General features: G+C 42.3%; 2 protein-coding genes across 3 annotated transcripts in view; both read left to right on the top strand.

Annotated features, from left to right (window-relative positions):
- cacna1fb (calcium channel, voltage-dependent, L type, alpha 1F subunit) overlaps positions 1-719 on the top strand; it is a 36,576-nt gene extending 35,857 nt beyond the window's left edge. The window contains exon 51 of the mRNA XM_079557532.1: positions 29-719. Coding sequence (XP_079413658.1) covers positions 29-304 — 276 coding nt within the window. The 3' untranslated portion in view covers positions 305-719. The remainder of the gene's footprint in view (positions 1-28) is intronic.
- Positions 720-3,004: 2,285 nt separating this feature from the next.
- On the top strand, positions 3,005-12,037 carry LOC306963888 (synaptophysin-like). Of its 2 annotated transcripts, none has more exons than XM_079557646.1 (7): positions 3,005-3,160; positions 6,816-6,881; positions 10,359-10,483; positions 10,574-10,772; positions 10,941-11,132; positions 11,327-11,536; positions 11,885-12,037. In XM_079557646.1, the coding sequence occupies exons 1-7, from the start codon at positions 3,143-3,145 to the stop codon at positions 11,948-11,950; spliced, it is 876 nt and encodes a 291-aa protein (XP_079413772.1). In that variant the 5' UTR covers positions 3,005-3,142; the 3' UTR covers positions 11,951-12,037. The 2 variants fall into 2 exon arrangements, with proteins under 2 accessions (XP_079413772.1, XP_079413771.1); XM_079557645.1 differs by having other exon boundaries at positions 3,006-3,160; positions 11,882-12,028.
- The last annotated feature ends 1,014 nt before the right edge of the window (positions 12,038-13,051 follow it).

Here is a 13,051-nt window from a genome sequence, read left to right as displayed (position 1 = left end):
TGTCTAATCGGAATCTCTTCACACACAGGTCCTGATCTCTGAGGGCCTGGGCCTTTATGCTCGCGATCCAAAGTTCGTGGCGTTTGCGAAGCGCGAGATTGCCGACGCGTGCCACATGAGCGTGGACGAGATGGAGTCCGCCGCCTCCGACCTGCTTGGTTCCCACGGTAACCACAGCTTCCTTGGCAACGCGGCAGCAACGACGCCCGACCTGGACTCCATGTACAGTGACGACGAGCCAATACGAGCGGGCCGCGAGGAGGAGGAGCTCGCGGATGAGATGAGCTGTGTGACGTCATTCTGAGGAGACATGGACCAATCAGAGGAGAGAGAGATTCAAACGGTCCAATCAGAGGAAAGAGAAGTTCAAACAGTCCAAAGGTGGACGATTGAATGGACCAATCTGAGGACAAGAGTATTTAAGCCCAAAGATTAGAGGCTACAAATATTCATGTGATTGGATGGAATGGGAGAGAGGCAATTCAGAAGATATTTATGGGACGTGTATGCAACATAGGCATGCCGATGAGAGGAGAGTGAGAAATTATATGTGACCTATACAGAGCAAAGAGGTAAGAGATAAAAGATGAGCAGGCCTTAAACACGTGAGATATTTGAACAAACCAATCAGGAGGAGAGATAATGAAATGGACCAATCACTTGGCTTTATTTTTGTGTAATCGTGGTTATCAGGAAATTGTTTAATTAGGTGAAAGAGATTTTTACTATAAACAGAGTCGATTTAGAGCAATCAAAACAATAAACTTATTGCGCGGCAAAATAAGCAAGAAGAGCAAAGATGGACGTCTGATTTGTTTACGTCATAAGAGCTGAAGAGACTTTTCTGAAGCTGGGTTAAAACGGAAAAGACTTTTACATTCCAGCTTTTTACATTTACAGAAATTTAGGAATTATAAGGAAAATGTATGTTTCATCTGATGTCCTGTTACTTCAGACTGATGCCGACTTTTTTAAACAAATATTTTCTACATTTTGTTCTGTTTTGTTGATGCTTTTTCAGATAACGCCCTCCCCTCTGTTTCCCTGCTTTTGTTTTGTTTTACAAGTATCCTTCAGGTTCAAATTAAGGGCTCTTTCAAAATTGTTCCACCCAATGCAACAGACAAGACCCTTTACCTCAAATAAAACCACATCAACATGTGTTCGTCTGAAGTTTATTTTAAGAGTGTTTTCAAATGTTGTACTTTGTGTATCTTTTACAAACACTAGTTTTGACTTAACTATGGAATTAAGTTATTGTATTAATCAGCGGCGGAGAAGTAGGCAAGGCAAGGCAAGTTTATTTGTAGAGCACAATTCATACACAAGGCAATTCAAAGTGCTTCACAGTTGCATAAATATAAGAAAACAAATACAATCAATAAAAACATCAACATAGAATTAATCAATTACAGTAAGAGGCAAGAGTGCAGATAAGATTCTTTCAGTTATATGCATTTTTAAGTCTTGTTTAGATTCGCTCTGTATTGAGCACTATTTCGCTCTGTCTTGATCACTTTTTTTTTTTTTTTGCTCGTTCACACAAAGTTACCTAACCTCCTTCTCCTCTGGACATCAACATAAAATTAATCAATTACAGTAAAAGGCAGTAGTACTGTTACACAGTACTTTTACTGCTGCTTGGGATTGTTTTGAAGTAGCAGAACAATCCCTGTGACAAAAGCTCCATTAAACATATGAAAGTGAGTCATAAAACGTATACTTTATTGAGACATTTGATACATTTTATTGCATCTCATTAGAAAAATCTGAGCAAATTTTACTTATTCCTTGTTTTACATCTTCTCCTTGAGTAAAGTTATATAAAGTACCTCTACAGTAAATAGTTTGGCTACTCTACCACCTCTCTTCAAGTGCATGCAACTAAAGCCAATAATGGAAAGCTGCAGAGCCGGAGCCGAGACAGATCTACCGTGAAGCGAATCCACCGTGATAGTGCGCCCTCTGCTGGTAAAGACCCCTCCTCACTAAAGCTCCAGCTCGTTCTCTCTGTAGGTCCATGATGCTCACCAGCGTCCTCTGTGGGCCTTGCGCTGCCTCTGCAGCTCCGGAAGTATTACATTGTAAAAACATCTGGAGCCACATCTGTTGTTTAACTTCAAGAAATTGGGCAGCAGAACAGGGAGCAATCATAAATCGTATGTCAGTTGTTTTAGCCATTGCACATGCGTAAACCTATTCTCTTTTGTGAGAAATGTGTTTTGAAAAACCAGCAGCTGTCGGCCCATTAGATAAAAGTAAATTAGTAAAGTGTTTGTTTGTAACAATTGTAGGTAAATACTTTTTCAGGAGCACAGTTTGAAATCATTTACATCCAAATCAATAATTAATCTGAGAGCCGTAAACGCCATGACTGTTGCCATTTTTTAAATAACCAAACATGACCCCACATATTTTTATGTTATCAGAAGAAAGGCTTCTCCTTCATTTAGGTTCTCCTGACCAACATCCTATTTAAAATCTGGAAATGGTGGTGGGGAAAAGTAAAATCTTGAATTAAACTGGGATAACTATGATTTTTCCTGTCTAATGTATGCACTGCTGCACGAGCTGTAGTGTGGATGGATGTGTAACCTTGGGGATGCCCTGCGGAAATCCTGGCCTGCCCTCTTAAGCCCACTGTGCTTCCATGTCGCTTGAAATCTGTCTATTAGACTATTTAAGCTTTGCATATCCCCAAGAATGGACGAACAGACATCTCCTTTGTTTTGTTTTTTTTCCTGTTCTTTTCCTGGACATTGTCTCTGTATTTGGCATCACCTCCTACGTAGGGTATGACGCAAACGCCCTCCCATAGGACATTTCCCTGCTGTCTCAAAGCCGATCATACATTCTCACCTCCATTGTGTTAAACCTGTTCCCACTTAAACCGTCGTATCATCTGCAAAATTTAAAACTTTGTGATAGTTTTTTTTTTTTTTTATCGATTTCTCCACATAAATCCACGCACTTCCGGCCGGGCCTCCCTCCCTCTCTCTTCCCCAGCTGATGGTGCCAGACCCCCGCCCCACTCACTCCTCGCTCAACCCCCTCCCTCCCGCTGCTGGAGCTCGCATCCTTTCGCCACGATCCGCGTCTTTTTTCTCCTCAGTGTGCGCTGTAAGCTTCGACCGGCGGCAGGATGGACGTCGTGAATCAGGTAAATTGCGCGTCATACTCGCTCCTCGATCACGCCGTTGTGAATTGCCAGTTTTGAGCGTGGGGGGGTATTCGGAATTAAAAAAAACAATTGCGTCTGAGGCCGACACGTATTTTCCCCCCCTCTCCCTCGAGCTATTTAACCTCCGCAGATTAACCAAACGCATCGAGAGAAACCGCGCACGTACCCACGATGAAAGCTACTGTTTTTAGACGCGTTCGGGGTTTTGGGGGATTTATATTTTCAGTCACCGCTACATTCGCGTCGCACACAGACGCTGATGTTCGCGCGATTTCAAAACTGATTCAGCGCCGCCTTTTGCGTAACAAGAACCCCGGTGGTTTTCTACGACACGCACACGGACACATGAGTGCGCTACATGTTTTCGTGTTTTTAATGACAGAATTGGTGCTGTTTGGCGCGACTGTGCGTACGCTCTAAAATGGCACCCGATGCGCGGAGAGGACGGTGCGGATGGAGAGAGGATGGAGAGAGGAGGAGTCAGCTCGCGATGGTGCTGATGCTGTGCTCCGACGTCTTCGTGATCGCTCTCAGTATATATATATAAACCCCGTCTGAACCGGAGATTATGTAATGGACGTAGTAAACCCGGGTCCTGTTTGACGCAATGTGCGATCTCGTGACTGGGGCTGGTGGTCAGTTCGAGGCCTTGTTGGTGTTGCGCGAACATTACGCATCGGCTGTCGATTTCTTATTTGTCTGAGTGGCAACAAGGATTTTGTATAGGCTTTTAAAATATATATATTATTTACATATCGGCTATTCATTTGCCCTTAACGTAAAATGCGTTTTATGTCAAAATGTCAAGTTCATAATTAGTTTCTGAAAATGTTAGACCAATCATTAGCCTCTTTACCCAGTGCATTTTCTCCAGTTCAGCTTTGCCCAAATCTAAAAACTTCTTACAGCCTATAGGCCAGTGTAATGCCTCATTTGAAAGCTAAGACCTACTAAACTGATTGAAGCTTCGCCCTCGTCACGTTTTTGGTTGTATTTTCATCACGTGTTCATTAACTTGCTGTTCCAAACACACTTTTCTGAACAGACGTCTCTGCTCCCATGTCCTCAGGTACTACAGCAGTTAATAGGTGTGGCACAGCTGCTGAATATGCTTTGTAGAGCAATAGAAACATTTGGAATAACAACTTCAATTGACAAAGTTGTTTTGAGCTGTTTTGAAAAATACACTGTAGATTATGAGAGTTTATTAATCAATTAATTGTTTATTAATTAATTAGTAGTTTGGTAGATTAGCCTTAAAATTGAACGGGGCACCAGTTTGGAAAATAATTCGTCATTAGAACAGATCACATTTGTTGAGTTGTTGAATTGAATTGTCTATGAAGGAACTGGCTTATTACTCAAATCGGATGTTTGAGCATCAGTCTTTAGTCCAATTCAAAGGTCAATAAAGAGTCTTCACCTCTGGTGAGGAGCTATAAGATACGTCTATCACAGTCTTCATCGTCCTCAACTGTGTTTTTTAGATTTGACTTTAAACAGTCATTCATTGTCAAGACAGGAAGGCAGAGAAATTCCGGGCCACCAAATAGTGTAGCTCTTGTACTGGGGGTTTTGCTCATCATTTTGGTATGTGGCAACCATGGCAATAGGGCATAGGTCACCCTCACACGCTACAGTTAATGTCTTACTCAAATCACTGTTTTCTGAAAGTGCAAAAGACTGTTGTTCTCTCTGAATGTCTTTCACTATAAGTGAGTGCTTTATTGTCATTGTACAAGTGTACAATAGTGTTCAGGTGTGAGTCCTGAGCTGCTGCGGCTGAGCCGCGCTGCCGCTGAGTGTGAACCTGGTCCACATGATCTTAGAGGTCGGGGAAACTGTAGCACTCAGAAGAAACATGGCTGGCTGCCCTCGTCTGCGCTGGTCAGGTCCACCTCCTCCTTCCTCATCCTCCCTCCGCTCCACAACAGTCTTTCACCAGTCTTTTTTGTTTGCTGTTTTCACTATCTGACAATGGAGGGTGTATCATGTTCCAGTTTGCAGATGGATGTTTTTTTAAACACAGAGGAACAGCTGTGTGTGAAACTGAGCTCAAATCAATGCTACACAGACGCAACGTGATTATTTACACTGTAGTCTTCTACAGCTGCATTAATACTACATCAAACTGAACCATATTTATTGTGTAGTATCACAATATTTATTGTGCATATCAGCAGACAGGAGCAGTGGGACGAAAGCCTGTGAATGTGTCTCTTTAAGTGCAGTTTCTCTTCTATCTCTGTGTTCTACAGCACCATCTGGACCATCACTTTCACAAGTGTAAGAAGGAGAAGAGATGGTTGTGCATCGTTTTTTCACTCTTTTTCTAAGGCACAATGGACATAGACATGGAGCTTAAAGAGACAGAGATTTGTTGCTGCAGATTATTGTGGAAACTGCTGCTTGTTTTCTCTAAATATACAATGGGCAATCAAGAACACATCAAACCCAAAGGTTAATGCTGCTTTTTGTCCATGTGTTGGACTTCACCTTTGTGAGCGATAGACTTTGTATTAGACATAAGCGAGCAGCAGCCATGTCTCTGTCAGACTGCCCCAGGGCAGCAGTAAAACACTATTATCACCTATGTGTGGTGGTTGAAAAAACAAACAAGAAGACCCAAAAAGCACTACATAAATAAAAAAAAAAACAAGTACATTCTTACATAAATACACAAGTATTCCATTAAGCGGCATGAAATGTGTGCATGCTGTTGTTGGACACTATACAGTAGGTGGCGACATGCACTTTTGTTTGGCCTGCACTCCACCAATAACTTTAAAGTTTAAGAAAAACAGCTGTTGGTGATGTCACTTCTCCTTCCTCTGGCTAAGGACTGTCGAATAGTGCAAAATGCTACTGAAGCTCTAGTTCACTAACTGCATAGAGATCTAACAGTTGACCCCATGAAAGGTTAAGGATTAGTTGTTAGTGTTGGTACTTGGACGCTATAATTTGACGGTTTCGCAACGCGATCGCGATGTCGTCACATCTCAGGGCTGTGGTAGGCATTTTACGTTTTAAACAAATGATAAGAATCCCATGATCGGCAAAAACAATGTTCATAAACAGGGCATTACTTCCCTTGCGCTGTAGCATATCGATCATTTTATAGAACCGTATTACAGGCCTGGATGCATCAGCTGTTGCCTACCATTCACCAAAACAGGTATCTCCAACCAGGAGCTCGCCGAGCCTCTTCAGGTAGCTCGCCAAAGACTTTCTACATCTCTACACGCTTGATAACTCAAATTTAAGATGCCTTTTCTGTTTGTGTTCAGCATGCTCAGAACAATCTGTTGCCAGTTGGTTCAATATTGTAAAGTATAAGGACTAAACTCGAGTCATTTTCTTTGAAATACCATCTTGGCAAGTCATTCTTCTGGGTGAACTCCACCTAAGTTGCATTTTACATTTTAAGTGTTTTAGAAGCATAAGTAGCTCTCCCATGTTCATGTTGTGTAAAGTAGCTCGCTGGGTAAAAAAGGTTGGAGACCCCTGCACCAAAACATCGGGCGAAAATTACTATGTCCTGACTCGGGCCTAACGAGACAGATTTTATTGTTGTATTGCTCAGCCCAAGTTAAAAGACAAAGCTCATTTATTCATATATTTGTGTCTGTTTCAGCTGGTGGCCCAAGGTCAGTTCAGAATCATCAAAGTCCCTTTGGGCTTCATCAAGGTCCTACAATGGGTGAGTATTTAATAATATGTTTATTTATCTCATCACAGATATAGCTTAAGTCCATGTCAACACTATTTTACTTATAGTGTATTTATTGTCCTTTATTTAAGCGCTTCTGTCAGTCTCCCCCAGGGGAAACTGAAGCTACAAACGTAGTTTACCACCACCAAGTATGGAGTGAATGTACAATTGTCTCATGTAAAGCCCTTTGTGACTATATGTTTGTGAAAAGTTCTTCTTCTTCTTCTTCTTATCGTAACAATCTCAAAGATTGTCTCTGAACGTTTAGTTTCAATTGCACCATTGGAAAAGTTAAAGAAAAATGACCATTGATCCTTTGTGGTAGTCTGTAGTTTGTATAGGTTTAGCCTGTAAAGCAGGGGTAGGCAAGTTTGCTCGATGGAGGTCAAAAGACCAAGGGCCGGACCCTCAATTGAAGCAATTGAAGTAAAGCATCACTTTCTATATATGCCAGTGTTATACATCATATACACTGTAAAAATGTCCGTCTTAAATTAGATAAATGACTTAAAATCACTTGTATAAAGGTTTTTTTTTTATATTAAATTTGAGTCAGTTTGATCTAATCTCAGATCAGATAAAAACGCTAATGCCAATGGAACAAATAGAAATCCCACTGGAAATCAGGCAAATTAACTTTTACTGTAAAAAAATATTTATTATTCACTTGAAATTATACGAAATAATCTGAATTAAGAAAAAACTTGTGCTTGTTCCATTGGCAAGAATAGGTTTTATCTGCTCTAAGGCCAGACCTAATCTACTCCAACTCCAAACTTTAGATCTTAATTCAAGTAGATTTAAGTCATTTCTACCTATAGATGAGTGTTCTTTTAGGATTATGGCCTAAAAGGATGCTCTGCTAAGACATTTTAAGGTACTTTAACAGGCCTTTGATCTCTGATTTGGGTCATAATATTTCTTAAAATCATCTCGAGGGCCAGAGTTTGATGATGGAGGGCCGGTTTTGCCGGTTTTGCCCTCTCGAGGGCCAGAGTTTGATGATGGAGGGCTGGTTTTGCCCCCCGGGCCTGACGTTGCCTACCCCTGCTGTAAAGGGTCATAACAAGTTTGAAAAAGCAGTGACATGACATTTCAAAATTTGCAGATTTGCACAACTGAAAGAGGCTTCACACTGTAGTTTGTTCTGGGTTCAGTCCTAATTGATGCCAGTCATACCGAGGCCAACTCCACCTATGACTCTGATGACATTTCTTTGTGAATAACTTTACCTTTGCCCAGTGTCATCTGAGGTGATACAACCTCTACAATTAAAGCATAGCCAGACTTGAATGACCAATACTGCCTCAGAATGTTGAGTTCATGTCTCTTTGTCCTTTTCTGATGGTGAATAAACCCCTCTCGCTTTGATGATTTTGCCTGGATGAATAACATTAAATCTAAAGCAGACAGTTGGTTTTGTTTTCTTTAATTAAACATCCAGCCTCTGTACAACTAATTTCCCTTACGGTCACCATTAGTTCTGGATTGGTGGTTTATTTAAGAACTCAATAACTACTCAATGACTAAGTCGTTGTTTTTTTCTTTGAATCTTTAATTCCCTGCATTGGTTTTACATGTGTCATTATATTACTTTTCCATGAAATACAAAATGTCCGCTTCAGGTCAAGGTAACAATAGAGGTGAAACTGGGAAAATTAGAATATCGTTAAAAGTGCATTAATTTCTGTAATTCAACTTCAACTGTGAAACTAATATATGACTCATTACATGCAAAGTGAGAGATAGCCTTTATTTGTTATCATTTTGATTATTATGGCTCACAGCTACCCTGGTTTTACCATACTCTCGTACTCATTTCGTACAAGGGTCTGGAACTTCACAATTGAGCTCCGTCATCAGGTGGGAGGGGTGAACTTTTTTTCGCTAGCGTTTCATGACGTGACGTATGTAATGTGCCCGAGTGAGTGAGGCAGCTATCATAACTCTATCATAACTCTATCATAACTCTATCATAACTCTATCATAACTCTATCATAACTCTATCATAACTCTATCATAACTCTATCATAACTCTATCATAACTCTATCATAACTCTATCATGACTCTATCATAACTCTACCATAACTCTATCATAACTCTATCATGACTCTATCATAACTCTATCATAACTCTACCATAACTCTATCATAACTCTATCATGACTCTATCATAACTCTATCATAACTCTATCATAACTCTATCATAACTCTATCATAACTCTATCATAACTCTATCATAACTCTATCATGACTCTATCATAACTCTATCATAACTCTATCATAACTCTATCATAACTCTATCATAACTCTACCATAACTCTATCATAACTCTATCATGACTCTATCATAACTCTATCATGACTCTATCATAACTCTATCATAACTCTTGGAGCATTTCTTGCGCATTCCAAGTTTTCAATTTCATTATCTGGACATTTGGGAGCCGAGCCAGAACGGATTGAAGAGCTTCCATTTCTTTCATAACCGCCAGCATTGCCAAACTACAACCAGCAAATGCGGCGCAAATGCTTGACGTCACCTACAAGCCCTGCCTCCCCCGCTCGCTGAATGATAGGTAGAAAGTCAAACGATGTAACGCGGCCACTGAGATCAGACCCAGACGTACATGAGGGGAAATGATACTTGACCGGAGTTTACGGATGGCTAAGGCAAGGCTAGCTCACAGCTTGTAAAAACCCCAAATTAAAAATCTCAGAAAATTGGAATATTTTGAAAATGAACTGTAAGCCATAATGATCAAAATGATATCAAAGGCTTGACATATGTCACTTTGCGTGTGATGAGTCCAAATCATATATTAGTTTCACATTTTAAGTTGACTTACAGAAATAAATGAGCTTTTGCACGATATCGCAATTTTCCGAGTTTCACCTTTAGTTCTCACTCAGAACCAGAAGAAATCTGCCTCGAGCCGGTCTTGGACCATTTTCTGGACTAGGCCCAGAGAACAGATGGTTCAAGTCCGACTCTGTCTATTTAAACAGTAACTGCATGAGTGGGAGGAGCCAGATTGGTCCCCATGGAAACACCACGGCTATGGGTGGGGCCAGTGGGATTACTATAGCAACTGCATCAGAGGGGCGTTCCCCCGGTCCCTCTCTACAGAACCGTGTCCCTGGTCCTGAAGTTTCAGGGGCCTGTTGGACGGAGTCCTCTCAGTGAAGGCTTCAGCTTTGGAGGTGATGTTTGAGGACCACGACTGTGACGAAAGATTTTGTGTGGACATGATGAGTCATGATTCTGCAGAACAAAACCAGACTCTTTTTAAAATGTTCTTTAGAAACAGCTGCAATGCTGTGAAAAGTAAAACTAAAGTATGAAATTAGAAAACAAGCCGTCCCTCCAAGAAAAGGGTCGACCAAGGGGTCGACCAAGGTGCCCTGTCCTGCCTATTGACTTATAGTGACACTGACTTGATAATATGTTTGCTATTTTCAACAGTTTTTTGCGATATTCGCCTTCTCCACCTGTGGCAGTTACTCCGGCATGTTCCGGATGTCGGTGGAGTGTAAGAACCGCACGGACAGTGACCTGAGCATCGAGGTGGAGTTTGAGTATCCTTTCAGGTCAGACATGGCCACCGCACACACACATGTCATTGGCTGTGTCATTTCTGACTGTATGGTCCGAGCCTAAACCTCTCTCTCCTGCTCTAGACTGCACCAGGTGTACTTTGACGCCCCCACCTGCCGGGGAGGGAACACTGAGCGCTATTTCCTAGTGGGGGATTACTCCTCTTCAGCCGAGTTCTTTGTGACGATCGGAGTGTTTGCTTTCCTCTACGCCACGGCCGCTCTCAGTGTCTATGTCTTCTTTTATGAGAAGTACAAGGAAAACAACAAGGGACCCCTCATTGTGAGTTACTCTGTCATGTCTGTTCATGCTCCTGACCAAACATTGTCTGAGATACTTATTTTAGAAAAATGCTGTATCTCTCCCTCTCTCTGGATAATAAACTGTATGTGTATCTATAATTCTATGATCTGCCCTCTGTCCTTGGCTCCTCTCTCTCTGCTCCTGTAGGATCTTGGTGTGACTGCATTCTTTGCCTTCATGTGGCTGGTGTCAGCCGCTGCATGGGCCAAGGGTTTGTCTGACGTGAAAACAGCCACAGACCCTGAAAAGGTGGTGACTTTGATCCAGGCCTGTGACAATGAGGACAACCGCTGCAAAGAGGTGCACGACCCCGTCATGTCTGGACTCAACACTTCGGTGGTCAGTACTGTTGCACTGTTCATTTTCTAGCTCAGGGGTTGTCCTTTTAGGGTCAAATTGGCCCCTAGTGTCTTAGCTCTTGGTGAAGGGCCAAACAGTTCATATACGAGTGTGGTTTGATAGACTCAGTGTTCCCTGATGCTTGACTGTCAGGTGCATGTGCTATACAAACCCTCATCTTCTCTTATCTGCAGGCGTTTGGCTTCATTAACCTGATTCTGTGGGCTGGAAACCTCTGGTTCGTCTTTAAGGAGACTGGAATCATTGCTCCATTCATGAGAGCTCCTCCCCCTCAGACCAAACCTGAAGAAGCCTATGGCCAGCAGGGGGCGTACGAGCAGGACCCCTATGCCTCAGGACAAGGGGGTTACCAGCCCGACTACAACCAGCAGGGATACAACCAGGTAACGGCTACTACCAAGTCAGTATTGGGACTAAATAGATGTTTTTACCTCATCAAAAATGCGTCTGGAATAAAAAGCCAAGAACTTAGTCTACAAACAGCCAGATATCTCATTAGTAGCATTCTAGACTGGATTTTAACTTATAGATGATCATGGGCATCGTGACCAGGACACTTCCTCTTATGAATGGGTGAAATGCAGTGTATAAATTCTTCTTGTTCAGCCATAAACTACCCTGACCTGAAAGGGAGCTGTCAGAAGCTGTAGACTGGAATAGTAGCTGAACTTTGGCACCTTGTTCATTGATTCCTGCCTCTGCAACTGATGTTTTTTGTTTTATTTTAGCAGGATCCAGAGTACGGTCAGGGTTATGCCCAGCAGGGGGCGCCAACCTCCTTCTCCAATCAGATGTGAGCCCAGCATTTTAAACAGACAGGTGAGCCAATGTTTACATTTATTCATATGGCACTAATATGAGAGAGAGGCTTTTAGCACCACGGAGAGAGCTTTTTTATATATAGGTTAATCTCAGAATAAGGCATTATTTGGCTATATGTTTTCCTTTTTATACTTGTTTAATTAATATTAAAAGTCTCTTTGGTTAATCTTAATATACAGGGAGGGCTCAATGAGAGCACGAAACTCTCTTTTTCATGAGCGCCCTGTTTTATAGCATTATAGCAAGATACACATTAGATACATATTCAATTACAGCAAGTACAGTTTTGTGTATATGTGACCTGACGGGGGCGCAGGGGGGTGCATTATCTTACCATGATGTTACCATTTAAAAACCAACAACGCCAGCCCAGCGTTATACTGGGCAAATGAAAATATCCCCACGCTTAAGGCACCACAGGTTCGTATTAACTTGGGACAGAGACAATAATACAGTCGGTTAATTTATTAACGTTTCGTTGCTTTGCCTTTAAAACATAGTTCGTTCGTAGACAGGTTCACAGTTCCTTGAGTTACTGACAGGTATCATTTCATGTAGCTGTCAGTCAGTCCAATGCACAATGTCCATGTTACCAGTCCGATACGGGTCTCGACCACCACGAGACGCCGTGTGGCGGAGGAAGGACCAGGTGACAGACACGAGACAGAAAAGGGAGGCTCTCCCGCCGACCAGCAGCCGGGTGGCTGTGACACATCCAGACACACACACACGCGAAGGCTACAGCCGCGACGCCGACCTCGCACAGCCGAGAAGCGAGAGCACATGCTACACCGCATGCTCCGAACACTGGGCTTGACGCCTTGAGACAGTGACATTTCCTCGTTCTTAGCGACAATCTTCATACATGTTACACTACGAGCTCTGACAGCCATGCTAGCTCCTGGTCGGCGGGTGACGTCACGGAGGGGAGAGGTCAGGTGGGACGAACAAAGGGGAATGCTGCCCTATTTATACCCCGCAGGCAACCACGCATCATTCATACTGCCACATTTCACCCCCCCAAAGGTATCGGCGTCCCGACGATAAAGTTTCATAAACCATCCATACTACGTACG

This window comes from Gobius niger (genome assembly GCF_951799975.1).
Source record: "Gobius niger genome assembly, chromosome: 6".
Lineage (NCBI taxonomy): Eukaryota > Metazoa > Chordata > Actinopteri > Gobiiformes > Gobiidae > Gobius > Gobius niger.
Note: the sequence above shows the minus strand (reverse complement) of the source record. Positions and strands in the feature narration are given on the sequence as shown.

Excerpts from the sequence above, each read along its gene's own strand:
- LOC306963888 (XM_079557645.1), top strand. Across the intron at positions 11,133-11,326 it reads CTGGACTCAACACTTCGGTG|GCGTTTGGCTTCATTAACCT; the intron begins GTCAGTACTGTT and ends TCTTATCTGCAG. Across the intron at positions 11,537-11,881 it reads ACCAGCAGGGATACAACCAG|CAGGATCCAGAGTACGGTCA; the intron begins GTAACGGCTACT and ends GTTTTATTTTAG.